Genomic DNA, 27958 nt, shown 5'->3' with positions numbered 1-27958 from the left:
AGTTTTTCACCTATTTTCTTTACCTTATTAACTTTCTAAAATTAAAGAGAAATGTATTATTTTTAATCCTTCTTACATGTTAAAAGCTGACTTAGTTATTTGGTTAATGAAGGAGAGATTTTCTTCTTCTCTGTATTGAGACAAGGGAAAATCATGGAACTGCCAAGTTAATATAAATTTATAACCAGGTCTCACAACTAAACATGATACGCTGCAGAAACAGAAGAATATTTGTTTAGTTTGTTTCTCCCACAGTGAGTATTGATCAGTCAAACCTCATCACGGAATAATTCTCCAGAAATGAGAGAAGACACAGAAATGTCCTGATAAGACGGTTTTAATGAGGAGAGTCGCTCTAAATAATCTGAAAGTTCACATCTCAGAGAACGTGCTAATGTTAAGAAAACCTACAAAGATTACTGGATCCATTTTAAGCTGTAACACGACTCAGAAATTCCTCCAATGACGTAGATTCAGCTTGTTCAGCTGCGTCTCTGTGATGGACATGTACGGCGAGTGGAAGGGGCCAATTCTGTGTTCACCTAGCACAGAAGAGGATTCTTCAGCTCCATGGGAGAGCTTTAAAATGCAGATTTTTCTCTGGTTTCCAGGTGGCTGATGTCACATATTGTCCCACATCTCATGTAGAAATCTGATGTAAAACAAATATTTCTGCAGAAACACTGAGTGGAAGCTGGAATTTAACACATTTAATCACAATATCTGACAGAAAAAGCACAGTTAGATTTTATTTCCCTCATCGTGTTCACAACTACTACAAAGTGTTTCTTTGGAAGAAGCTCTCACAAAGTCTTCATTTCTTTTCATGTGAATTTAGTCAGAAATGCTGCAGATATTGAAGTCAGGTTGCTGCTGGTTTCAGGACAAATAGCAGCTAAATGCTGCACTGCTCAGATCCACATGCACACATTTCAATGAGATGGCTTCACACTTCATTTGTAGCGGTTGGCACCATAGGGTGTCGCTGTGTCGGTGGGGGCTGTTCCTCTATACAAGGGGAAGTGGCACTGTAGTGGGGAGTGCCAGTTTCCTGTTGGAGTTGCCAGGACGTTGCTGGGCCACGTCAGCCTTGGTGCAAGGTGATTTTAGCAGCATCAGGTAAATATGTTTTTATATGTTGAATTTTATATGGTGGATGAGTTTTAAATTTAGTTTGTAATGCAGGGCTGGGATCTGAGGGATGTTGATCCTGGGAAAAGTGTTGACTGAGTAAGGGAATTCAACGCTGCAGGTATGTTGTGATTAATGTGTTTGGATAAAAGTGTTATTTTGTTGTAGTAATTTTGTATTTCTTTTTCTGCAGCTGTTGGGTACCGTTGCCTGCTGTCCTTTTAGGGTTTTTGTTTTAAAGTTAGTCCGCTCCTGGTCCGAGTTGTCTCTGATGGTGCTGATTGTACGAGCGGACTAACTGTTTAATTTTTGGTTTGTTTGTTTTGTTTGTTTGGGCACTCCCATGAGTTTAGCCCTCCTGTCAGTAGCCACCCGGAGCCGTTCTACATCTGACTTTTGTGCATGCAGACATGGGTGTTAGTTTGCAGTGGGTTGCAGTGCAATCGTGTGTGGTTTTGGTTTTGCCTGCTGTAGGGCCGGTTACCTAAGCGGGTTCCGCGCCTTTGTGGTGTGCGGTTCTAGTCAGGTGGGAGTAGGCGGGTTCCGGGTTAGACGACAGGAGGAGCAAATGGGGATGACCCCCTACGTTTATGTGATAAACTGAGTTAAAACTTTACATTGTTTGTTCTTAAATTTACGTTACACACTTCCCCCTGGTAACACATTCCTCCATTTTTTCTGTCTAGATTCAAGAAGAAACTTTGTCATTTGTCATTTTTTATGTTAAATTCTATATTTAAAGTCCAACCAAGAAAAAATGTGGAGAAAACTCTTTTTTTTTTCTTTATCTGTAGTCTTCATTTGGCTCTTTAACAAAATGTAAGAGATTAACTAAAATATTTTAGTATTAGGATGTAGGATGGCAACAACCCAGCAGCAGGACCGTTACCTCTAACTGTGTGCAAGGAGGAACAGGAGGAGCACTGCCAGAGCCCTGCAACATGACCTCCAGCAGGCCACAAATGTGCATGTGCTCAGATGGTCAGAAACAGACTCCATGAGGGTGGTATGAGGGCCCAACGTCCACAGCTGGGGGTTGTTCTTACAGCCCAACACCGTGCAGGACGTTTGGCATTTGCCAGAGAACACCAAGATTGGTAACTTGGCCACTGGCGCCCTGTGTTCTTCACAGATGAAAGCAGGTTCACACTGAGCACACGTGACAGACGTGACAGAGTCTGGAGACGCCGTGGAGAACGTTCTGCTGCCTGCAACATCCTCCAGCATGACCGGTTTGGAAGTGGGTCAGTAATGGTGTGGGGTGGCATTTCTTTGGGGGGGCCGCACAGCCCTCCATGTGCTCGCCAGAGGTAGCCTGACTGCCATTAGGTACCGAGATGAGATCCTCAGACCCCTTGTGAGACCATATGCTGGTGCAGTTGGCCCTGGGTTCCTCCTAATGCAAGACAATGCTAGACCTCATGTGGCTGGAGTGTGTCAGCAGTTCCTGCAAGATGAAGGCATCGATGCTATGGACCGGTCCGCCCGTTCCCCAGACCTGAATCCAATTGAGCACATCTGGGACATCATGTCTCGCTCCATCCACCAACGCCATGTTTCACCACAGACTGTCCAGGAGTTGGCAGATGCTTTAGTCCAGGTCTGGGAGGAGATCCCTCAGGAGACCCTCCACCACCTGATCAGGTGCATGCTCAGGCGTTGTAGGGAGGTCCTACAGGCACGTGGAGACCACACACACTACTGAGCCTCATTTTGACTTGTTTTAAGGACATTACATCAAAGTTGGATCAGCCTGTAGTGTGTTTTTTCACTTTAATTTTGAGTGTGACTCCAAACCCAGATAAGATAAGTTAAATCAAGATAAGCCTGGCTTTCCCTTAATCCAGCTTCGTGTAATACCCCCCTGCTCTATTTTTACAACCCTGGCTCCACTAGAAAAAAAGAGGTTTCCAATATTAAAGACAAGAACTTAAATGGTATAAGTAAAATGCTTTTTTTTTTTTTTCAAAGCAAAAATTACTAAAGGTAAATGAACACAGTTCTGATAGCAAAAGGCAATGAAACACAAAACAAACAACCTTAACCAAGAGATTTCAAGATTAACCAAAATTATACTAAAGACTTAAAGCCATCCACAATGTAACACAATAAGCAAAAGCATCCACACCAAGCTTGTTCAAAGAAAATCATCAAAACAAGTCAAACTGATCACAATTCAGCCTAAATACACACTGCAACACCAAGTCCTAAGACTGCAGATGACAAGCTGTGCTGGATGATCACAGCGGCCCTGAATGATGGTCAGCAGCCATCTTAAAGAGTTGAGCTCCAGTTGGACATCAGGCGATTGGGCCGATCACAGGCGGGTGATGACAGAGCAGAACAATTGCAGACGGGTGATGGCACAGCCAGGTATGTGCTAAGGAGCCAGCCAATCGTGGACGAGCAATGACACTGCCAGGCAGCTGATGGAGAAATCCAGGCAGTCAGCCAATCACCTGGTTGCAACCAAACACAGAAATTTACATACAACACCAAGGCCAAGGCCTAAGACCGTAACATCTATCTTCATAGATGTGTTCATGGCTGTCTGATGTAGATTTTACAGCTGTTTCACTAGCAAAAGAAATGTATTTCCAGCATTCTAAATATTACGCTTTATAAGTAGAAGTCCATTTACCGTTCCATTAAATATGTGTGTCATCTGTAAGAAACTCAGTGGTAGGATGGCAGAACAAAAAATATCAGATCTTCCCCCTGATCATACAGAACCCCTTTTACTAATGTGGGTCTGGATGTATTTGGCCCTTGGAGCATTTCCACTCATCGTACCAGCGAAGGTGCAACAAATAGTAAAAGGTGGGCAGTACTTTCACATGTCTAGGTGTACGTGTGTACACATGGAGGTGATAGAATTCTTGGATTTGTCGGGTTTCATCACTGCACTACTCTGCTTCTTTGCAGTACGTGGTCCTGCGAAGGAGCCTGGAAAGAGTTGCACTTCCTTCAAGATGAAACCAGCATCTCCAAGTATCTAAGTGAGGAGGGGTGTACTTGGCCGTTTAACTCACCCCACTCCTCACATATGGAAGGGGTGTGGGGAAAAAACAATTGGATTTCAAGACGGATTCTCGACTCTATTCTTTCACAGATCAGCCACTATAATAAATTTAAGACCCCTCACACCTGTGTCAAGTCATGCTCCTTTCCCTCTGACTCCAGCAATGATACAGACACAGAAGATCTGTACAGCTCTTCCTCCATCAGGATCTTTTAAACACACTGACCTGCATCAACAACAATGGAAACGTGTCCAACAATCGGCAAATGTCTCCTGGAAGACATGGAGAAAAGAGTATCTCTCCACTCTTTAAAGCCAAACATCAAAGAAGGGGTCTTGGTGTTACTTTAAGACCCTCAGGTTACAAGAAATGACCCTAACTGAAGACATACACAGCACAACATTAGTAAATGATTACTTACGACATTAATATTGGTTTGTTAGTGCCGATCCAGGTAATGTGCACCATATAGGGAAGGATTAGTAGATGTATTAGTTAACTGTTACTTAATACTTATTCACTAAAAATCCACACTATTACTAAACAATTAATTGAGAAATTTTTAAGGGCTTACAAACATGTTAACTGACATTGTAATTAATGCTGAGTAATGCATACATGATGACAAATAATTACATAATTCAACTTTTAACACATAATAATGCATTAAGTAAGGTTGAGTAGTAAACATTAATTATCTGCTTATTAATGCATTAAGTAATATGCAAACTAACACTAAGTAATACATAATATTAGTTAATAACATATTATTCAACATTTAATTAATGCTTAATAATGCGCTAATTAACGTTAATTAAGGGACCCTTATTGTAAAGTGTTAACTCACGTCCTAGTCATCATTTAATTGTTGAGTGTCCAGTACACCTGTTTAGCTGTCTGTCGCTTCGTGGAGAGTTATGCATGCAGGGATTAAAACAATCCGCTTGCTGGTGACTGTGAATAAAATAAGTGTTGAAATGAGAGTGAAGCTCCTCACCTGTGAATAGAAATCAGCTGGGTGGAGACCTCACAGCTCAGAAACATATTGTCTAAAAAATATGCTGAGATCTGCTGGGACTGAGGGTCAGACGAGCTGTGATGAAGATGGAAGAAGTTTATGATTATCTCTTTAGTCTTTATAAATCAGCAGCCAGTATCTCAGCGTCTCCATGGAAACAGGCTGAAAGTGTGAGGTGTTTTCTAACCTTGGTTTGTGGTGCAGCACAGCAGTGAGCTCAGAGCTGCAGAGGAATGAAACTCAGCTCAGTTTAACGTTCACATTCATGAAGACAGCAGAGTAAAATGAGTCCAGTACTTACAGAGCAGCAGCATCAGAGATGTTTCCTCCATCCTGATGCTGCTGAAATCAGACCCACTGTTTGCTCCGTTCATCCTCACATCAAATCCTCTTCCTCCTCCTCCTCCTCTGTGACTCGGTGTCAGTGTTGTGGTTTCCTCTCTGCTCACCCTGTTAGAAAGCTTCTTCCATGTGATCAGAGAGCCAGTGAAGTGTGTGGGTGTCAGTGTTGTGTTTTCTCCTCCACTGATCTCTCTCAGGAAACTATTAGTTCTGTTTTAACAGAGAAATGAAGAGAAGCATGAAGTGAGACAGACAGCAACAACATGGAGACCAACATCTGACACCAGAACCTGCAGGAGAACATCAGTACCTGCGTGATGCCTTCACTGACCCAGTTTAAGCAGCAGTGACTGTTAAACCTTCTCAACGTTAGAAAGAGCACCTATAAAAGAAGGTGATGTTGAAGCATTAATTTGATCAGTGTTGTAGAAACAAACCTTTTCCTCCTGCTGGTGAGAGCAGGTCAGCTGACAGGAAGTGAGATGGAGGTGGTTTGTTTCTTCTCTCGGCTTTAACCACTGATCTGTGGTCACTGTGTCACTTTACAGCTGGCAGAAAAATGTTGGTAAATGTTTCACCAGGTTTTGTATTTCCTTTGCAAACCGACTCTTTTAGGTATGACTTCATATGCTGAGGTTGGAATAAATATATATTTTTACACTGGACAGAAAATGCTAGATGTTCTGAGCAGATCTGGTCCAGTTCATGACGCCTCACTCTGGTGCCAGCAGCACTTTTTTCACTGAACTCCAAAGATTAAAGTGTCTTAAAGATTTTTAACATGAAGAAATGAACTCTGAAGAACATGTTTGTTGTTATTGTGTAGATAAACATTCCTGCACAAAGAAGGATGGACATCATGTACACGACCATTCAAAAGCTTGGACACACTTTCCCATTAGATTTAGTTCGAACACACGTGTGGCAGGCTGTGGGTAAATGTGCTGGACAAAGTAGTTAAATGAACTTTGGTACAAATAAGAAAAATGAAACAACTGACAGCTGAAGTGAAAGTTAAAAATCTTTCCGGCTTGTTACCATGTGATCTCTTGTGAGCATGTGTTGATCTGCACCTTTGTTCTTGTAGGTGAGATGTGGTTTGTGCTGCAGAGCAAAACAGGAAACAAATCTGACGTGTAGCAGCACACAAAGAGGAAGAGGAGGGTTTTCCAGTCAGTCAAACTGCTGCTGGTCTGATTCCATCCAGCTGCAGAATGGAGGGAACATGTGTCCAGATGCTGCTGGGTGAGTCCATCTGCTGGATGTGTGTTGGTGTGTAAATGCTGAGAGATGATCACTGCTGCTTCCCACAGCAGAGCCGTCATTAAAGCTCCAACTGAGCTGAGTGTCATTTCTCTGCAGCTCTGATCTCACTGCTGTGCTGCACAACAAACGGAGGTTAGTAAACTTCTTCTGCTTCTGTCCAAGAAACCCTGTCTGACAGCAGAGACTCTGTCTGTCTTTACTGGTTCAGGTCTGACTGGTGGTCCAGGTCTCCTCTCTGAGACTCTCTGACAGGATTTAATGTCACATTCATGGAAAGGATCATTGTTGTGTCATTTCATCCCTCACAGCTCGTCTGAACATCAGTCCCAGCAGATCTCAGCTGTTTGAAGGAGACTTTGTGTCTCTGATCTGTGAGGAGGACGACAGCTCTGCTGGATGGACGGTGAGGAGAAACACCACCAGACAACTGTCTGAGTGTGGAGATAGATGGGGGAAAGCAGCTGGTTCATCCTGTAACATCAGTGTTGTCTTCACAAGGGACTCTGGAGTTTACTTGTGTGAGTCCAGAGAGGGAGCAACCAGTAACAGCATCACCCTCACTGTCACTGGTAAGATCAGACTGTGGAGTTAGTGGTGATGAAGCTGTGTGGAAATGGATGAAAAGCTGTAGTTTGTCTCTGTGTTGAGGTGGATCAGTGATCCTGCAGAGTCCTGTCCTCCCTGTGATGGAGGGAGATGACCTCACTCTGAGCTGTCAATCAAAGCCTCCCTCCAACCTCCCAGCTGCTTTCTATAAAGATGGCTCCCTCATCAGGACTGAGTCTACAGGTCACATGACCCTCCACCATGTTACCAGGTCTGATGAAGGTTTCTACAGGTGTAGCATCAGCAGTCATGGAGAGTCTCCACCCAGCTGGATCTCTGTCACAGGTGAGGAGCTTCACTCTCATTTCAGCACTTATTTCATCCACAGTCACCTGACCAGGTGGGATTCTCTCTGCAGGTAAACCTACAACCACAACCCCGCCTACTTCCACTGCACCGCCCCTCATCTCATCCTCATCGTCCCTCCATCTTGTGTTCACTCTGCTCCGTCACCTGCTGGTCTTCTGTCCGTACTTCATCTCCACCCTCCTCATGGTGTCTTTATATCGACACAGAGACACAGGTAACACTGAACCATTCACTGACCTGTCAATCAATCAATGAGTCAACGGAGCTGAGTAATGATTCACAAGTCAGTAAAGTGATTCTTGAGTATTGAACGATTCCTTCATGACTTGTACATCACTAAACTGAATTCTTCTTCTTGTGTTGATCAATAATCTACATTTTCTTTCTAACCTGCTCTGTCTGTAGGAAGCGATCTGCCCGTCTCCATGGTGATGACTCCATCCTCCCAGGCTGATCAGAGATTGGATGATGACCATAATGATGTCACCACAGAGCATCATTTAAACTGAGCTGAACATCTCATCTCTCTCTTCTTCTGCTCTTCTTGTCTTCAAACGTTAGAAACCAAATGTTTCCTGAACTGAGCTCAGCATCTGTTAAGGAGGCGCTAGCACCCTCCTCAGCTTCATTTTAACTTTTTTCTGAAGGAGAATAAATATGGACACGTCATCCAGTTTTTGCTCTTTATTTATATTCATACTACGGACATAAAATATGGAACAAAATAGGCCTCATTTTATAAATGTACTAACTCTAAACACCCTGTTTCCAAGAAAACCAACATGCTGTGTAAAATGTAAATAAAGCCACAATGAATTACTTTAAACTTGAAAAGGGAAACTTTTCCTGTTTCATGGAGAATATCAGGTTATCCTGAATTTTCAGGCAGTGGGACGTCTTTACACGAGACAAGAAAAAGCTGAATAAGTAAGCAGCACTAAACAGAACCAGCTGGATGACCGTTCAACTAAGTTAGATGTCAACAGGTTAGTAACATGACTGGGTAAAAAAAAAGCATAGAGAGCCTCTCAGAGGTAAATATGAAAAGAGCTTCAGCTGTAAATTTCATATTTAAATCATGTTGGGGCACTTTCACAGATACAGTTCATGGATATTTAAGGGGCTGCGTGATGGTGGGGTGGTTATCACCACACCATCACAGCAGAAAGGTTGCTGGTTCGAGCCTTGGGTGGAGGAAGGTTCCATCAGTGGAGTTTGCATGTTCTCCAGGTGAATGTGTGGGTTCTCTCTGGGTTCTCCGGCTTCCTCCCACACTCTAAATTCTCCCTGTGAGTAATTGTTTGTCTTTATATATTGTCTTCTTAACAATCTTCTTAAATCCTTTCTTATGAAATTTCAAAATTACATTTTTATTTAGTTAATTTTTAACTTATTTACACAATATAAAAATATTAACAGTCCGTACGGACGGACAGACAGACAGAAGGACTCTGCAGCAGGTAGATGACGGCATCATCAACACTCACATGAAGCTGGTAGGCAGACTGCAGAGGGTCCAGAAGATCCTTCATCTGCAGTCTCAGGTTGGCCAAGAGCAGCTTCTTCAGCACCTTCATCACATGCGATGTGAGGACCACTGGACGGTAGTCGTTGAGGTTGGATGGTCTGAACTTCTTGGGGACAGGAACCAACAGGAACCAAGCAAGACGTCTTCCAGAGAACTGGAACTCTCTCCTGACTCAGGCTCAGACTAAAAAACGAGACAGCTGGTTGGTGCAGGTCTTCAGGATACTGGACCAAACCCCATCTGGTCCTGCAGTCTTCTACTGGTGTACTTTCTCCATCTGTCTCTTAACCTGGCCTGTCGTCACCGCCCAGCGGGGGAGGTATGGGATTCATCCGAGGAGGATGAGGAGGAGGAGGAGGGGAGAGATGTTGTGCAAAAGAGAGGGGGTGTGAGGAGGTCATGTTTTAAAGTGGAGATACTGAGCAGCTGAGACCTGAACCTGTTAAAAAACCAGTTCATCTCATCAGGTCTCTCCTGGCTGTCTGGCAGCTGCCTGCTTGTCTCCTTCCAACCTGTGATCTCCTTCATCTTCGTCCACACGTCCCTCACATGATTCTGCTGGAGTTTGGCTTCCAGCTTCCTGTGCTAGTCGTCCTTCCTCCTCCTCAGTAACACCCGGAGTTCCTGTTGCACCCTCCTCTTTTCTTCCTGGTCTCCTGACCTTAAAACTCTCATTTTCTGGTTGACAATGGTCTTCAGGTCGCTGGTGGTCCAAGGTTTATTATTGGGGAAACAGGCCGGGTGGGAACGGTGATTGCTCCACAGAATCTGATGCAATCTGTGATGCAGTCTGTCATCTTGTTGATGTCCTCCCCGTGTGGCTGACAGAGAAAATCCCGTTGACTCCAAGCAGTCCTGTAGTGCTTCAACAGTGTCCTCAGTCCACCTCCTCACTGTCCCTTTGTCCACAGGCTGTTGCTGAGCAAGTGGGACAGACTTTGGGGTCAACAGAATGAGATTGTGGTCTGATCTGCCAAGAGGAGGGAGAGCTGTGGCAGTGTATTCATCCCTGGTGTTTGGATACAGAAGATCCAGTGTTTTATTTTCTTGGGTGGGACAATCCACATATTGATGGAATTCGGGCAGATGCCATGGTTGTTAACCAATACATCCACTAGAGGGCAGTGCTGAGTTCAGAGTTCACCTCCTAGTTCCGACCTCAGTTTCAGACAAGGAGGACCAGACCACCCCAGACAGCCACCCACTGTGGGGAAGCACCCACTGCAAAGTTCCAGCATTTTGCCCGTCTTCTGCATCATTTACATACAGTCTATTTTTGGGGTCCTTGGAGCAAACAGAGTCGTACCAGCAGAAACTGTGGGGACAGTGTTGAGCAGTAAAGCTGTTGTGTGACTCGGGAAAGGAAGAAAAAGGTGTTTTGAACGGCTGCACAGACCCTCACCATCTTTTGCAGTGAATGTACATTTTCTTTACTAATGTAGCCAATTCATGTCATCAGTAGTTATGATCAAACTAAATATCATGCAAATCCTGTAATAGACAAAGTCTGAAATGTTTTAGACAGATAAAAATACAAAGATGATTCTCCGAGGAATCCACTTTACTTGTATTCCTGGAAAGACACTTGACTCGGATCATTGGTTATTTACAGGCTTGTGCCAGACTTCACAACAAGCTGTGCTGCTGGCAAACGCAGCATTACTGCATATGTTTTGCTTATGTGTAATTCTCTTTATTATAGCATTAGAAGCATCTCTCCACTGCCTCCAGCTGGCTCAAAACGCTTCTGCCCGAATGTTTACTGGAAAGAGACTTTGACCATATGACTCCCGTCTTTGCTGAGCTTCACTGGCTCCCCTTTAGTTACAGGGTTCAGTTTAAATCGTTGTTACTAGCTTATAAAGCGCTAAATGGCTTGGCTCCTCTGTATTTGTCCAAGCTTCGAACCAAGCACGCTCCGATTAGAGCTCTGAGGTTCTCCTCACAGTTGCTTCTGGAGGTTCCTTGAACCAGATATATCTCTAGAGGTGAGAGAACCTTCTCTGTGCTGACCCCAAAATAACAAAGTGCTCAATCCATCTCTGCTTTTAAATACTTGCTTAAAACACACTTTTTGTCCTGGGTTTTGATTCCTAGTCGAGATGGTCAATTATAGCAGGTGTTTTTCTTACTTTTAAGTAACTTAATCTGTGTGTGTTTTCATTTTTTATGGTTTAACTGTTTTTATTTTGGAGTGTTTATTGTTCTGCTGTGCAGCACTGGTCATTGTAAACGTGTTGTAGAAATAAACTTGAACTAGAACTATAAATCTGTATGAAGACTGGATTTTCCCTCAGAAACACATCAAGTGTGACAGTTAGACAACACCGCCCTCTTGTGGTTAAACTAAAACATTGTTCTCTAAGGACTGAGTCTGAGCAGAGAACTTTGATGGAAAGGTAAAATAAGTTTGGTCCTCCTGTAACATCAGTGTTGTCCTCAAAAAGGACTCTGGAGTTTACTGGTGTGAGTCCAGAGAGGGAGCAACCAGTAACAGCATCACCCTCACTGTCACTGGTAAGATCAGACTGTGGAGTTAGTGGTGATGAAGCTGTGTGGAAATGGATGAAATGCTGTAGTTTGTCAAGTGTAACATAATCAGTCATGGAGAGTCTTTTATTCTGTAAAATTAAATGTGTATAAACTTTATAAGCAAAATGTTTCTTTAACTCAACACTCAATATAAACACACACACATTTATAACGGGTGGGACCTGATTAAAAAACATAATCTTAATAATTACAGGCTTTGTATTTAATAAATCTCGATTAATCACATTTTTAATTGCATAGCATTTGACTCAAAAAGCAACATTTTTTAATTTAAAAGGACTTTAATGGACGACTGAATCAAATAATAGACACAGACATTAATATTGTAAACTCAAGTTCTATTAACGTCTGGAAAAATGTATTTAATTGCATTTTAATTAAAACCAGTAGACACAGTTATTGAAAATGTCCTTGTCCAAACCTGAACAGACCTAAGTCTGCTAACTCAGCCTCTTCTTCCTGTGTCCGCTCTGTCCGACCACCGGCCAAGATGCTGCTGCTCGTACCCGTTGTCCTGCTTTGTCTTTGTCTCTTTTTGCTGACTTTGTACTTTCTGGACTGGTTTATGATGGCCAAACGCTTATTAACACGGGATCCCCGATGAAGAGCCTTAATCCCTATCGGGACGGGTCCTCCCTTGCTGGCATCCATTCCTCCAACACTGCGCCGCTTGCCCTGCGTTCTCCGTAGGAAGAAGCAGCGTCACCGAAGACGAGGAAGACGCAGCGGCACACTGGTTAAATTTAAACCTCTGCTCAGGTGGGATTGTCTGCTGGATCTAATTTATTTGCCCAACTTGGATTATTATGTTAACCATTTAAAAATGAAAGAAACGTGGAGAGAAAAGTTCTTACAGAGAAAGAGAAAACGGCGTCACGTATTATTACAGCAATACGATGAGTAGCAAAAAGCTGCTGTTATCATGTGACTTTATTTACCGTAAACAGTTTCTCAGTAAGGATGGTGCTAGCCAAGGAAAGAAACTCCAGTCAGAGACTCGAACAAATTTAAAATAAATTTAAATTTCAGTCGGTCCAGATGGAGGAAAACACTGGAGTTAACATTAAAATCAAGAATAAATACACTTGTAAACAATAAGCTAAGAGTGACACGAATAAAAATACAAATAAAGGAGTTCAGGAAAAAAAATAAAAAAATAAAAGTGTTTATAAAAAACTGTACTTGGGTAAAAATGAAGCAATAAAACAGTAAAACAATAACAGAAAGCCATATAAATAGGGGGTAAAAATAACAGAAGATAATTTGGTTAAATAAGCAAAAATCAAAACAAAATAAAATTCAGCTATAAGCTAAACTAAAAAGAAAGGTCTTGAGCCTGTTTTTAAAAACATGAACAGTCTCTGCAGCCCTGAGGTTCTCTGGCAGGCTGTTCCACAGACGAGGCCGTAGTGGTGGAACGAGGACTCACCAAAAGTCTTGGTTCTGACTTTGTGCTGATATTGTTCGTTGTGCAGTTGAAGCTGTTCTACCACCTTTTTTTACCTCCCCTGATAGAAAATAAAAAAAAATTAATTTGGGGATGAAGCTTCAGCACCAAGCAAGGTTTCAGTTAACAAGAGACAGTCTATGTTTTTATCTAAAATCAGATCATTAATAATAAAAGATTTGTTTAACAGTGATCTGACATTTAAAAAGCCGTGTTAAATGATGCAGGAAAGTTCGGTTCTGAGATCACTGGTGTGGGTTTTGTACCTGGAGTTGTATGAATGGGAAGGAGACATCTGACAGTAGGGATGTATTGATATGGAGAGGGATGGTTATAGTGTCTACTGGTGATGTGCACTGGTACATGATGTGTAACTGGGGAGGATCTAACTGGGGGGGCTGTGTTCTGGCTGGACCACCAATCAGAGAGCTTTGCAGGAGTGGAGGGTGAGTTCTCTGTTCAGTGTGAGGAGATGAGAACCTGTGTGATTTGGATGTAGACCATCTGGTTTGAAAAGGTAAGGTCTATTGTAAGAAGTGGTGAAGGTGTTAATGTATATCCCATACACTGACAACTTCACCACTTGATGGGAGTGACAGTAACCTTTTAACCAGATGTGAAGCTGTTGGATGCGGCTGAACTTGATGTCTCCATAACAGGGTGTAGGAAGTGGACCAGAAATAATGCAATGTTTATTTAACAGATGTTGTTGATGAGGTTGATAAAATCCATCTTTGGCGTCTGACTGTTGGAACTTAAGATCACTTCTGCCTGCATGTATTACAATGGTGGATGCTGAGGGGTGGTGATGAGAGAGTTGGAGGGCGGAGTTGCTGATGTCAGTGACTACTGCACCTGAGTGGTAAAATGTGCGGCACCTGTTCACGTGGATATGACGGACAATGGAATCTGTTACGATGAGCAGACGAGGGCCAGCTCCAGCTGGTGGTAGTCTCAAGGTAGAGGTAGAGCGGCCTGCAGCATCAGAGCGTGATGCGGAAGGTCTCCGCGGTGGCGGGAGGAGAGACGTCGGCCCCTGCAGCAGTGGACGCAGGAGAAGAGAGGGAGGATCCAGCTCGAGCGGCAACGCACTCCCGGCCATGACTGTGATGAGTCTCAGCATGTCCCTTCACCGCGGCTTTCAGGAGCTTTTGACGCCTCAAGGAGCCCTGGGATGACTGCCGGGTCCCAGTTGCCTTGCCCAGGCGAAAAAAAAGTATACTTGAACATACTAAATTTAAGTACACTTAGTGTACTTCATGAGCACAAAAGTATTGTACTCAAAGTGTGTTATTTTCGAGTACTAAAAACGTACTTAGTATACTAATGATATGTCATTATTGCTACTTAAGATATACTAAAATACAACTTAGTGTACTTGACTGTACTATTTTGAGACACCATTAAGATCAACTTAAATATACTTAAGTACACTTTCCTCTACTAATACTGTACTTATTTATAATGTTCTTTAGTTCGATTTAAAGTATACTTTAATCAACATCTCAGATTACTATTAATAAATTTAGAATATACTGGAAATGTATTTCTAATGTAATCATAATGTGTTGCCATTGCATTTTAAATACATTTACAAAAATTAAATAAAAATGTAAAAGTTGTACTTAAGTATACTATAGTTCATCTTAATGGTGTCTCAAAATAGTACAGATAATCACACTAAGTTGTACTTTAGTATGTCTAAAGTAGCACTCATGATATATCATTAGTATACTACTATACTACTACTACTATACTTTGCACATCAAAAGTAATATACTTTGAGTACACTAATTATGTGTGCAGAAAGTACACTAGATGTATTTCATTAAAGTACACTTCAACAGTACACAGAAAGTATATTTTTTATATAATTAATTTGAATTTTAAATTACTTTTAAGTAAACATAAAAAATAATTAGAACATACTTGAGATAGAAAAAAAGTTTATTTTTAACATGCACGGCATTACAGGGAAAATGTGCATAATAAAGTACATTTAAGTACATCTTTAAAAACATCTAAAACAACATTTTCAAACAGTTTCTCTTCATCGTAACATTTTTATTCAAATTTGGATCATCTGACCCCAGAGAATTCTTTTTAGTTTTAACAACTTAACTAAAAAACAATAATAAAAGTAAAAAATAAAAAGAAACAATAGCTGTGTAGCACTACCCTGCTAGCTGTGCACTGCAGAGAAGCTAGTAATGACAGGGATGAACATTAAACTGACTCTTGAAACTTTTACATGTGAAACATTGACACAGTTTGTTAAAACTCAAAATGTATGTCCACCAAAAAACAAACAAACAAAAACTATTACAAACAGTTACTGATGTTACTGCTTACTGTTTCTTTTTGCTCACAAAATTCTCATTGTTACATTTTCTCCGAATCACTGCCCTCACATCAGACACATTTGTTCCTGGAAATTCAGCAATAACTGTATCTGTAAAATAGAAAAGGACAAATAAAATGGTGTTACAAATCATGCTTTTCCAGAGTTATCACATTAGCAAGAAGGGGGCATACATACATGAGGACAACCTGAAACATGTTGCTTCTGGCTATGGCCAAGGCAAGGGTAGAGGCATAAAAACAAAATGATAATAAGGAAAAATAGACTTAACCAATACTTACCAACGAGGGCACTCAGCTTTTCCGGATTTAGCTGCTCTTTCGCTGTTCCAGTAGGCCCTGGTTTTCCTGTGAGAGTCGAGGATGCCAAAACATCCCGCCCAAAGATGAGCACAGCTAAGTCCTGTGTGAACAGGGACATTCTTGTTCGGTTTAGTCTTAGGAAACAGTTTTTGCTGATCTGCACCCCCGTGTTGCCCAAGGAAATCTGTGTCCAGGAAATAGAGTTAGTCAATTATTAGAAATGGTATTAGGAAAGCATTTCTTAAAAGACAAAGCCGAACTATTGAATGCCAAATATTAGTTGAGTTCTAATTTCTGCAAGTGGTCTTCAATGAATTAAAGTATAATTTCTGAACAACTGCATGCTGAAATGGAAAAAAACAGTTTCTATCAAATACAGTTCGTGCAAAATGTGGGTCGAGACTACAGAGACAAAACTGCTAACAGTCAAGTAGTTTACAACAATTTTGGATGAAATGTTTCCTGTAATAAAAAGGCAGTATTTACAAAACGTGTATAAATGCAAAACATACCATTTCTGGAGCTGGACTGGAAGAACCAGAACTTGTACTGTCAGTGTCCATGACAGGTGGCATTCTCTTCATGGTTGTAATAAGATCTCTGACACACTTGACTAAGGCTGGAATTTCTGCATTAAGGAAAAAAAACACAAGTCACAGATATATGAGAGATAAGACTCCTATCGATACAATTACTGACAAAAAAAAAAACATAAGCAATTCTTCTTTGTATGAATACCTTTCAGAGCATCCATCACGTCCTGTTGCATGTCAACACTGGATCTGGACTGATCCATCAGGACACTCTCCTCTTCACTTTCCCCTTGGCCCAGGTCCTGCATAAATGAAAATGTCAACAATGCTATGTTAGTATGACTCACCTGGGGTCTCATTTATAACCGTTGCGTACGCACAAAACGAGGCTGAAAGTGGCGTACGTGACTTTTCACGCCAAGGTTGTGATCTCTAAAAAACAAACTTGACGGGAGAATGTGCGCAGCTCTAAGCTAACTCTGACCCATGCGTACTTATTTTGCGTCGGGCTGATGTTTCAGAAACATATTCTTAGAATCTAATTTAATCACCACCATCTCTCCGTCATATTGTCCACTCCCAGAGCGCAGGAGGAAAGGACAGCGTGGCTGTATGGAATAAATGCATGGTGTAAAATAACTATATGTTCCTGTGATACTGTGTGAACATATAATCCAGAGTCAATTAAATCTCAAAGCCTGGAAAAAAATTCCAGTAATCGTTCGCACAATTGTTACATTCTGTTTTCTTGTAGGAGAAGTGTCAACTGATTATTCAAAGTTTTATCAATTGGTCTAATTACTGTAATTTACAAATTACTAATTACTGTACTGTGAACTGTACTGTACACTTTGAAAGACGCAGAGACTCTTATTCATGCCTTTGTAACTTCAAGGTTAGATTATTGTAATGTGCTTTTATCTGGGCTGCCCAAAAAGAGCATTCGTGGTCTGCAATTAGTCCAAAACGCAGCAGCCCGTTTGCTGACTGGACTATCCCGCTATGAACATGTTAGCCCTGTATTGGCCTCTCTTCATTGGCTCCCTGTTCGGGTCAGAGCCGATTTCAAGGTGCTGTTGTTCACTTACAAAATTTTAAATGGTCTTGCTCCAGTCTATATGTCAGACCTTGTTAAGACTTATGTACCTGTACGACCTTTGCGCTCCCAGACGATTGATTATCTGAGTGTCCCAAAGGTGAATAAAAAAAACAGCAGGTGAGCGGGCTTTTTCCTTCCGCGCACCTATTTTGTGAACAGTCTTCCCTTGGACATCAGGCAGTCATGTTCAGTTGAGGTCTTTAAAGCCAAGCTTAAGACCCACTTGTATACTGTCACGTATGAGTAGGTGTTTTTGCCTTTTCTTTCATTCATTTCTGAATTGTTGTTATTGTTGTGTCTGTTTTCACATGTTTTTTAACCTTCTGTAACTGTACAGCACTTTGATGGAAAATGCTCTATAAATAAAAATTATTATAATTATTTTTATAAATGTATAAATACAGTGGAAAGCCCTGTGCGTAATTCTGCACCGTGGCACCGCTGGAGGAGAAAGGAGAGAGAGTAAGACCATAATGAATGGTTAATAACTCGTTTCAGATTAGAACTGTTGTCACTGTTGTAACTATGTGCCGAACCGGGTCCAGCATGTGAGAGGGCAGCGCACTGAAACAACACCGCGTGAGATCTGTGCCGCTGACACCGTTAACAGCATTTCAGTCAAATTATGTCATTTTCCGTGATATTCAGTGTTAAAAAGTAGATTCCGTTTTTATTGCTCAATTCCGCGATTCCGTCTGCAATTCTGTGATCGCGGAAACAATAGGGCCCTAATTCTAGTTTTATTTCTTGTGTTTTGTAAATACTTACAGTTGATTCTGAAGCCTGAGGTGGGTCAAATAAGTCCACATTGGTGTCTATGTCTGTATCAACATCACTTGTCAAGGAGGTGGAGGTTGTTGGATTTCTTCTCAGCAGCGAGGATTTCAGTTGGGAAAGGGCTCTGTCTCTTGCAGCTTTTGTCATCTTCGGCTTCTTAAACAAAGGGCAGAAAAAGTAAAATGTTAAACTGCAAAGGCAAGAGGGGTAAATATCCATCTTTGTAGATGTTTGTAGAATCTATCACCTACTGTACAGCTTATTAAGGTATTGTCAGACCATATTTCACTAGAGTAACAGTACTCACTACTCACAATTTTATCTTTTAATATCATACAATGTGTCAGTATTTCAAAACTAACACAGCTGGAGTGCCACAAGCCACTTCTGCAACTGCACTGCTGTCAAACCTAAAGCCACTTATAAAGGAAAATATGTCTTATCCTCCCACAATATTCCCTTATTCCCGTAAATACTTACATTTGTTTGAAAAACTTGTGATGGGTCAATCTGTGTTTCATCTTCATCTGAAGTGAGACTGGAAGTTGCAGTAATTCTTTTTTTCTGTACAGAAGAGAAAGAATGTATTACATGACAACAACATATGAACTTTACCATAGACGCTTTCTGGTGAAGAGATTTTTTAGAAAAACATTTCAACTAAAAAACATCATAGTATTACAGTGTCATAAATTCATTAACGATTTTATGTGTTACAATTAAAAATACTATTTGAGTTTAACTAGTTTACTAGTTAACAATAGTGAATTTATTCCAGTGCATGATCATCTATCTGTTCACGATACTTCAGTTACAGTCGATGCAACAGCCTGTATAAACAGTTTTTTAACATTAGAGGCAGATTTGGATGCACATTGAGGAGCCTCTTGAAATAAACGCTGGTCAGTCAGTTTAGTTTAACTTAATTTAAAATATTTTTTATATTTTGCATATATGTAATAAATTCATGCCATCATATATATGCAAATTAGCACATGACGTTATCTAGAGACATCCAGGACTTTTCCTGCAGGCTTTTGCTACTTCCCACTGAAAATAGTTGGCAACACTGTTATCGACTTTGTTATGGACAAAATTGGATGCCGTCAGAACTATCTATAAAATTAGTGGTATTGTGGCATCCCTAGTTGCAACACAATATAACTATTAATTAAAGTGTGTTTTCTAAAGAAACTACCAACACAAGCAACAAAAATAACCTTTGGTTTGCTTCCATCACGTGTTGTGGTACATGGTGTGGTCCTTCTCCTTGCAACTGCCATGTGCCAGATGTCCTCATCCTTGAGGAAGGCTTCTTTTTTCCCCATCAACTCCTTGTAGTTGTCTGTAACCACAACCATACATCAGACAAACTATCAAAACCATGTTTTTTTTCCCTCTTTTGCTCAATATTTTAGGTATTTTGTATGTCTCGTGAAATGCACCACAGTCAATCTAATATTATACACAAGTCACTTTAAGTCTTTTTTATAAACATAGTTACATAAAAATTAAATTACATACAAGGTTAACGTTAACAATCATTAGCATGAGCCCCTGGCAAATTATTCACTAACACTAACAGCACTAACAGTAGGCTAGTGGCTGGCAAGTGCTAGCATAACAAATTTGTACCAACAATTTTTTTCTTTTTATTTTCTTTACAGTGGGCAATTTTGCTAAACATTCTCCACACAGCACGCTCACAAATGTTCACACAAAATCTCATCTGAAGTTGCAGAAGTTACTAAGTTAGCACCATTTACGCTAGCATTAGCTGCCGTCTGCCGCTAACAGCTAGCTAGCTAGTTATTAGCTAATGCAGCTTGTGAATGATAAGTTTGCCTATTATCTTGTTGAACTTAGTCATTAGTAGAAAGAACAGTTATTCAAAAGATATTTTACACCATGTACGAGCAATACAAACCTCCGAGTACGAGCAATACAAACCTCCGAGTAAGAGCAGTTTCGCGGCCACCTTGTTTTTAGGTGCTTTCCTGGTGCCCCAGCACACTTGTATCCATCCGTCTTCACTGGAGAGGTCCGGCCGTTTTAATACCTGAACGAGCTGCTGTCTGTACTGAGGTGTCACAATGTCAGTACTTTCGACGTGAATTGTGTTGTCCCTAAAATAAAACATCCCGAACTTGAACTGCGCCATTGTAACTCAACTGCGACAACGCTTCCCTCAGCATCTACTGTACATTCAAGTGCGTTGCATTCGGGGGTAACCAATCAGCGGCAGCACAGCGCCACGAGTACTTTAGGGTCAATTGGGAAAATGTCCACCACATTCAAATTTTCCATTTTGACATTGAAAATGGTCTGTCAGACGCAGACGTTCTTGCAAAAAAAAATATATATATAATTACATTTTTTTTTAAAGTCTGTGTACACCGTAATGTCCATGCACGCATGCGCACGTTTACGATGACGTTTTATCCAGGACACTGCGCGCGCCCTCTGCACTTTACTTTACCCATGGATGTATTTTAGCGGGCTTAGAGAAACCGCCCGCAGACATGGCACCCAAAAGACATTACAAAGAATATCTGCTGAATGAGTCGAGCCAACCTTCAAAGGCAACCAAATACAGACGGCTAGCAAAGGAGAACGAGGTATTTGAGCTTTCACATTTATTATCAACAACAGCAGTGATTATAGAATAAGATGAATAATTCTTCATTTTAAACGCAAGAACTGTCTTGTTCATTGCAGAATACTTTAAACTGCAGAGGAAATTACAAGAAATACCTCAGTGCATCCTGTACAACTAACAATAGAGGAGTCTTGAAAGAGGTAGACCATTTTTTTCATTTGCAACAATATGAATTGCAGATAGTGTTACATGCAAGTTGACATTGCAACTGCTCTCCCCAGATTCCACTTTCAAATAACGGTGAACGAACATATTCTCTGGAGGAATATCCAGGAGACAATCCCACAACTAACAAACAGGTAAAAACAGTGATCATTATGTTTTATGTTTCCATTCTGAAATAAAATGAAGGGGTTCACAAAATACATATTACTTTCCTCTAAAGCTTTTATTCATCCATAATTTTATTTATGTTTATCATACCCTAAATGTTTACAGTATTATAGTTAAATAAATCGATGTGCTGTCTCATGATCAGAATGTTCCCGATGAGGGCCTTGTTGCAGAAGGACCAAGCGGTCAGTCATCTTTAGAATGTTTGAGAGGAAAGCATCTTGTCACTCCAATAACAGAGCATCTGCTTCAGGACAGACCAAACAGAGATTCATCAGAGGTATTAAAATACCAGCAATTGAAATTGTAGATATTAATTGCTGTGTTGTACTATATGTATAGTTTCTGTATAATAGTCATTTCAATTAAATTAAACGTGATGAAAATAATGATTGTCCTAGCCTCTATAGTGTATTTCCTTAAAATGAGACACATACATGTATTATTGTCATTAATACTTCACTTGAGAATTTCCATGTATTATATCTTCATTATATGCAGCCTGCCGGAGAGGGGGTCTCCAGAAATACCCACCCAGTGCTAGAATTGCCACCCTCCACCTACTCACACTGCACTTTTCAATTTTGTGGGGATCAACAAGATATGCAAATCGGACCAGAAGCACAGGTACTATAGTTACAAGTTACTAGTTTTATTTTTATCCTAAAAACAACCCCTTTAATTGATACAGAAAATGTGAATAGAGTACTTTTTATTTTTCTAAACCGACGTCTACAAATAGTAATATAGGCTACCGATAATAAACATGTATTGAAAGTGAACACCAGCAAGGTCTCATTTGGTCACAGAATTATAACTACAGTGTACATATAACTATTTAAAAGTATGATTGCATTATTCATTCATGTTTAATTTACATTGTGATTCAAGCAAATTAGTAGTTCCACATGAGGCTAACAAAGTTTCTAACAGGTGGCTGACTTATAGCCTACATTGGCACTTGATGGCTACAGTTCTTCAGTATGTGAAGCTGTAGTCACCATTTTCCTGGATATTATCCATCTGTTAGATCTTCACTGCACATATAATGCAAATGTGGCTTAACTTGCTTAATGTGACTTAAATCTGATGTTTTTTATTCCGCCAATACAACAATTTTGTTTTTTATTAAGCATTATTATGCAGTTTTGGCTTAATGTTTGAACTCACTGTCTTGATAGAAACAGATGCCCTGTCTTGCATCCACCCAAGGATTAGTGCTTTTCAGTATTCTTGTTTCTGATTTGTTAATAGAGTTAATTTGTTTTCTAGGTTTGGGCAAGGAGTTACACATTTTGTATATTTACTGAATACAGGCACTACATTCATCCTTTCCCCTGAAATCACATCAGTTTTATATGAAGCTAGTGTATATTCCATTTGCATAACTCTCTGCTAACAACCCCAGAAGGCAACATGGCAAATTCTTTAAATGTAAAAACTACCATATGACTTGTAGTACCTACCACTTATCTTTTGGAGCACTAGTATTGTTTTATATGTCAAAACTATAAAGGAAATGAAAATGAAAATATTTATGCTTCCATTTATATTTTGCCAGGACATGTTAGAGAAGCAACCAGGATGCAATGTGCCTGCTACTCCAACTGATCAGCAAGAGACACCAAACCAACAGGTTATTAACATGTATTATTGTACATTATGTTTTCTCTGTAAATCTGTAAGCAATCTTTTTTAATGCAGATGAATGTAACAGTTTTCTACAGTATCTTGTCTTTTTTATGTCTTCGCAGGCAGAGACATTTTTGTTGGATGGAGATGATCCAGCGTATCCTGGAGCTCCACTGACAAAGGGACAAAGTTTAATCTTACTGATGTCTTATGTACTAAGGCACAATGTGACAGGTGTGGCACTGGAACATCTACTGAAGATTGTTAATGAACATTTCCCTGGAATGGTACCAGTAACCACATACCTTTTTCACAAAGCTTATGGACAATATGGAAATTATGTCCCCCATTTTTACTGTCCAGCATGTGAAAACTACTTGGGGGTAAATAATACCAGTGAACTACAGTGTGGAGCTTGTAATGCAGTAACTGATTCAGAGAGCTGTCTCAAAAGTGGGTGTTTCTTTCTAGTGCTTAGTTTGGATTCACAAATCAAAACATTGCTTGAACAAAACCAAAGTTTAAAAAAAGACTGGCAATGTGCAGATGTCATGTCAGATATACAGTGTGGAGAAGAGTACCATAAACTCAAAGAATCAGGTGAATTAGGTGAGGATGACATAACTTTAATTTGGAACTGTGATGGAATTCCAGTTTTCAGGAGTTCAAAGTATCAAATTTGGCCCATTCAGTGCCAGGTTATAGAACTTGAACCTAAAGAACGGAAGGCAAATATCTGTCTTCCTTGTCTCTGGTTTGGCGAGAAGAAGCCAAACTTCTTAACATATTTGAAGCCATTTGTTGATGAACTGCAAATTTTAGAACAAAATGGTATTAAATGGAAGGACTCAGCAAATGTACAACATGTCTCCAAAGTGTATGCTCTGATATGCAGTTCAGATTCAGTTGCTCGCCCACTTCTAAGAAACACCAAACAGTTTAATGGCTTTTATGGATGTGATTTTTGTTACCATGTTGGTGGTGGTCCTTACACAAACAAAGGCCCAAAACCACATCTTAGAACTGAAGCTAAGCATTTTGATCACGCAATGGCTGCAACACCAGACAGTCCAGTAATGGGAGTAAAAGGACCTTCACCATTAATGAAACTCACAAAGTTTCAAATGATAAATGGATTTGTTCCAGAGTATCAGCATTGTGTCTGCCTTGGTGTGACAAGGCAATTAGCAAAACTGTGGTTTGACTCAAGAAATCATGACAAAGAGTGGTACTTAGGAGCAAAATCAGACCGCATTGACAAAGAGCTCATTGCAATTCAACCCCCTGTTGAGATAACAAGAGTACCACGATCTGTTGCAGACAGAAAATATTGGAAAGCATCAGAGTGGAGGTCATTCCTGTTATTCTATTGCCTGCCTTTACTGAATGGGGTCTTACTAAAGAAGTTCTGGAACCACCTTTTTCTGTTTGTGTTCGCTATGCACATTCTTTTGGGAGAAAAGGTGAAACGCTGTGATATTGAAGTAGCTGAAAGAGCTCTCAAGAAGTTCTCACTGCAGTTTGAGAAGTTATATGGTGCAGCAAATATGACATTTAATGTCCATCTTCTGACACACCTTGCAGCAAGTGTTAGGAACTGGGGCCCTTTGTGGGCCACATCAACCTTTTCCTTTGAATCATTTAATGGCACTTTGTTACAGTACTTCAATGGGACAACACATGTTCCAGAGCAAATAGTTAAAAGGTTTCTTTGCTGGAGGAGTCTAACACAAAAAGCCGAAAAGTACATGGTAGATGCTAATGAAGGGGTGAAATGCATTTTTTTCACATCTCCTAAACAGCAATGTATCAAGTTCTAATTCATCTACCCTGAATGAAAATGTCAGGGTTTTTGGTAATCCCTGTCATCACAAACTGTCAGCATTAGAAAAACTTGCTATCAAAGACTTGCTAAGTGTTACAGTCGAACACTGTGTTTGTTTTCACCGTTTCATTGTAAAAGGCGTACTGTATCATTCCAGCAGTAACAGAAGTCTAAAAAAAAGGATCAACTCAACAGTGGAGTTACAGGATGGAAGATTATGTAGAATTCTTTGCATGTCAGTATTCAGAGCAGGCGATTTGTCATTGCACTGTATATTGGTAAAGGAGCTTGTGAAGACTGAGGGACAGCTCTGCAAGGATAGTCAACTGAACATTGCTTCCACTTTTATGTCTGAGGTGTCAGAATCTAGGAATGTTTATGCGGTGCCCACTGACCTGTTCCACAGGAAATGTGTTTTGATCCAATCAAGAGACAAACAATATGTTATTCCTCTACCAAATAATGTAGAGAGAGATTAAATAGTTACTGGGGAAGTTAGAGAAAAATTGCTGAAACCACTGCCAAATTGTAAGAAATAGGGATTACATATCAGTGTGTATTCTTGGTGTGCCTTAAAACTAGTGGACAATGTCCAAAAATGGCAACTTCAGAGGATTAAGTCTGTAAAAATGATAAGGCATACATGGGCAAGCACACAAAGACTGTGCTGTTAAACAGTTAGTATAACAGTTGTGGTATAACAAAACACAAACAAAATTGTAGGGGTGAATACTTTTGCAAGGCACTGTACCTGGCCTCAAAATGTTGAACTTTAACAGACTGTTTTCATGCAAAATCAAAGACTTTCAAAGGATTAATTTTTCTGTCAAGCAGCAAAGCAAATTTCCTGTTATCTACACATCTTAATATGTTCATAAGTGTAATGTGTTTTCTGATTGCTGTCAAATGTAAGTGAAACAATCCAAGCTTTGGAATATGTACTTTCCATGTGATGATAAGAAATACACAAGGTTGTACTGTTTTCTTATTAGAAATACTGGTGACTACTGCATTATATAAAAGCACATGGTCAATTGAAAGGAACTCTGTTGTTGATGTTCATGTTTATTCAAAACTCACCATTACATTTGGAGAATGGATGGATCTTTAAATATTGCATAAAAACAACTGTGCTGTTGAAATAGTCCAAATACTTTATAACACTAATTGCTAACATTTTAAAATTGAAATAGAAAAGTAAGGATATTTTTTCAATTAGAAAAGGTATTGTTACATAACAGCATTGTTGCATTTTGCTGGTAAAATACATTATTTTAAAATATTGAAGAGAAAAGGTCAGCTGCAGAAATTAACTGTTATTGTACATTATTTTAAAATGATCTTAGCACACTAAAAGAAATGGCTACATACTGATGAATTTGTTCTGGTTTATAGTGTACTTATCAAGAATACACTAATTTACCACTGAAGTAGTATTCAATTATTAATATACTTATTTTAAGTGCACTTTAACACTGCTGTGCTAACAATGATATAAAAAAAAGTATTATAAAAGTGAACTTATTGAAAGGGTGCTAAAAGTGCACTTGATAAAAGTAGATGCAAATACACTGACATTAAACTTATATTTAACACATTCGAAGTACATAATAAGTAAATATACTAATAAAACACTTATATATATTTCAGTGTTAGTATATTTTATATGAATATACTTAATATGAATTTAAGTATTAGTACTACATAGTGTACTTTATCTAAGTAAACTGAAGTACTACTGAGGGAATAATATATTTTTAATTAATACATTTATAATATATTTTTGGTTTACTTTATTTTAACACATAAAGTCAAAATGTGCTAGAAATGTACTTTCTGAAAATTAAGTACATTTTTAGTACATTAAAGTATATTACTTTTTTACCTGGGTGGTCCGGGCCGGCGATGCGCTGATCAATGCTGCGCTGCCACTCCGGGCAGCCACAGAACTGTGCAGCAAAGCCTCAGACAAAACCTGGAAATGGTTGGATAAAACCAGGTAAACACTGTTCGAGTCTTTCTTGGGGCAACAGTTGACCTTGGACCAAGATGGCAGGTGTTTCGGTGTGGAGCTGGAAGAAGGCCGGGGGGGCGAGGTAGCAGGGTCCCAAGTCATGGTGTCCTGGAGAGCCGCTTTCTGCGCCGCTATGTTAATCGACTGCCGGCAGGCTACATTCATCAGGGAATTCAGCTGATTGTTTTTGGACTTCAGTTCCTCGGATAGCTTCCGGATGTCTTCTTTCAGGTTGGTGATCTGTTTGTTAATCCCAGGCTTTTATCGGAAAGTGCCGAGGCAGCCATTTCAAGCCTTCTCTGGTTTCTGGTTAAAACCGTTCTTTATAAAACCACAGTTTTAAAAGCTACTGTTGAAAATAGTGTGACTGTACAGTTCAGGTTTTAAAAAGACTTAAAACAGGCTTAAAACAGCTAAAAACCAATGAAACCGGTAAAATTAAGCGAAGTCGGGCAGAGCATCTTGGACGACGTCTGTCAGAGGAAGGTCCATGGACCCATGGATAATTTAAAGGTAAGAGCATATTTACTAATCTGAATAAATTTCCATGTTCATCTACAGGTTTTCTGAATTTAGTAAAGCAAAGAAATTGTCGAGAGGAGAGGAACAGAGCGTTTGTTTAAGCTGCAGATAAGTGCTGTTAAGTGCTGTTATTACCTTTAACACCTAAGCCCCAAACAGGCCGCATGGATATATTTTGTTGGTTTGACTGTAAACCACAACTTATTACTTACTCTGCTTCGGATGAAAAAGCGCCATTGTGGTCACGATCGTCCCCAATCAACCTTTTGGGGGTTGTTATAACGTCATTATAACTCTTTTTATAACTTTATAACTCTAGACGATTTTCTTGACATTTGCTCTTACAAATAAGATCGTATTTTTGACAAAGTTTTCCAAAAAGTCCACTCGTTTTGTCCTCTTTTGTCCTCTTTCTGCTCTTTTCCGCTGTGTGACTCAGAAAAGTAAAGTCTCGCCTGTGTTTGACCTGTCGAATCTCGCGATCGCAGCGGCCTACCGTAATAAGCCTTATATGAGTGCAAAGGCCATTCTCTCTACTTTCAGGAACTGTTTGAATGATTTTTATGGCACAAATGGTCTAAGAATTACAGTAGGTAGAACAACGCATGTAAAATCTGTCGGCGCCGACATGGTCGGTGTTAATGCGTTAATGCTGGAAGATAAAGGGTGAGTAAACA

General features: G+C 40.1%; 3 protein-coding genes and 1 long non-coding RNA gene across 8 annotated transcripts; 2 read left to right on the top strand and 2 right to left on the bottom strand.

The window, feature by feature from the left end:
* Positions 1-1063: 1063 nt before the first annotated feature.
* On the top strand, positions 1064-8364 carry LOC121640491 (Fc receptor-like protein 4). 2 transcript variants are annotated; one of them, XM_041986285.1, is made up of 8 exons: positions 1064-1119; positions 1186-1252; positions 6602-6759; positions 6877-6912; positions 7089-7349; positions 7429-7671; positions 7745-7909; positions 8101-8364. In XM_041986285.1, exons 3-8 carry the CDS (start codon positions 6729-6731, stop codon positions 8202-8204), a joined length of 840 nt encoding a protein of 279 aa, XP_041842219.1. In that variant the 5' UTR covers positions 1064-1119; positions 1186-1252; positions 6602-6728; the 3' UTR covers positions 8205-8364. The 2 variants fall into 2 exon arrangements, with proteins under 2 accessions (XP_041842219.1, XP_041842218.1); XM_041986284.1 differs by lacking the exon at positions 1064-1119 and adding an exon at positions 5737-5908 and having other exon boundaries at positions 1213-1252.
* Positions 3122-5951, bottom strand: LOC121640581. 3 transcript variants are annotated; one of them, XR_006010516.1, is made up of 5 exons: positions 5825-5951; positions 5474-5724; positions 5360-5395; positions 5152-5247; positions 3122-3590 (listed from the first exon to the last, which is right to left on the bottom strand). It is a non-coding gene; the product is annotated as an uncharacterized LOC121640581 (long non-coding RNA). The 3 variants fall into 3 exon arrangements; XR_006010515.1 differs by having other exon boundaries at positions 5360-5724; XR_006010517.1 differs by lacking the exon at positions 3122-3590 and adding an exon at positions 4347-4426 and having other exon boundaries at positions 5360-5724.
* Positions 8365-15245: 6881 nt separating the features above from the next.
* Positions 15246-20457, bottom strand: LOC121640465. 2 transcript variants are annotated; one of them, XM_041986242.1, is made up of 8 exons: positions 20247-20457; positions 19517-19641; positions 18777-18860; positions 18288-18449; positions 16626-16722; positions 16400-16515; positions 15867-16071; positions 15246-15675 (listed from the first exon to the last, which is right to left on the bottom strand). In XM_041986242.1, exons 1-8 carry the CDS (start codon positions 20455-20457, stop codon positions 15572-15574), a joined length of 1104 nt encoding a protein of 367 aa, XP_041842176.1. In that variant the 3' UTR covers positions 15246-15571. The 2 variants fall into 2 exon arrangements, with proteins under 2 accessions (XP_041842176.1, XP_041842174.1); XM_041986240.1 differs by having other exon boundaries at positions 15248-15675; positions 18288-18452.
* Positions 20458-20818: 361 nt separating this feature from the next.
* Positions 20819-24740, top strand: LOC121640285. The gene is made up of 7 exons (XM_041985991.1): positions 20819-20914; positions 21015-21095; positions 21177-21254; positions 21434-21568; positions 21790-21915; positions 22850-22924; positions 23043-24740. The coding sequence occupies exons 1-7, from the start codon at positions 20819-20821 to the stop codon at positions 24738-24740; spliced, it is 2289 nt and encodes a 762-aa protein (XP_041841925.1).
* Positions 24741-27958: the final 3218 nt, after the last annotated feature.

The sequence above is a fragment of the Melanotaenia boesemani genome, chromosome 5 (genome assembly GCF_017639745.1).
Source record: "Melanotaenia boesemani isolate fMelBoe1 chromosome 5, fMelBoe1.pri, whole genome shotgun sequence".
NCBI classification, from domain to species: domain Eukaryota; kingdom Metazoa; phylum Chordata; class Actinopteri; order Atheriniformes; family Melanotaeniidae; genus Melanotaenia; species Melanotaenia boesemani.
Note: the sequence above shows the minus strand (reverse complement) of the source record. Positions and strands in the feature narration are given on the sequence as shown.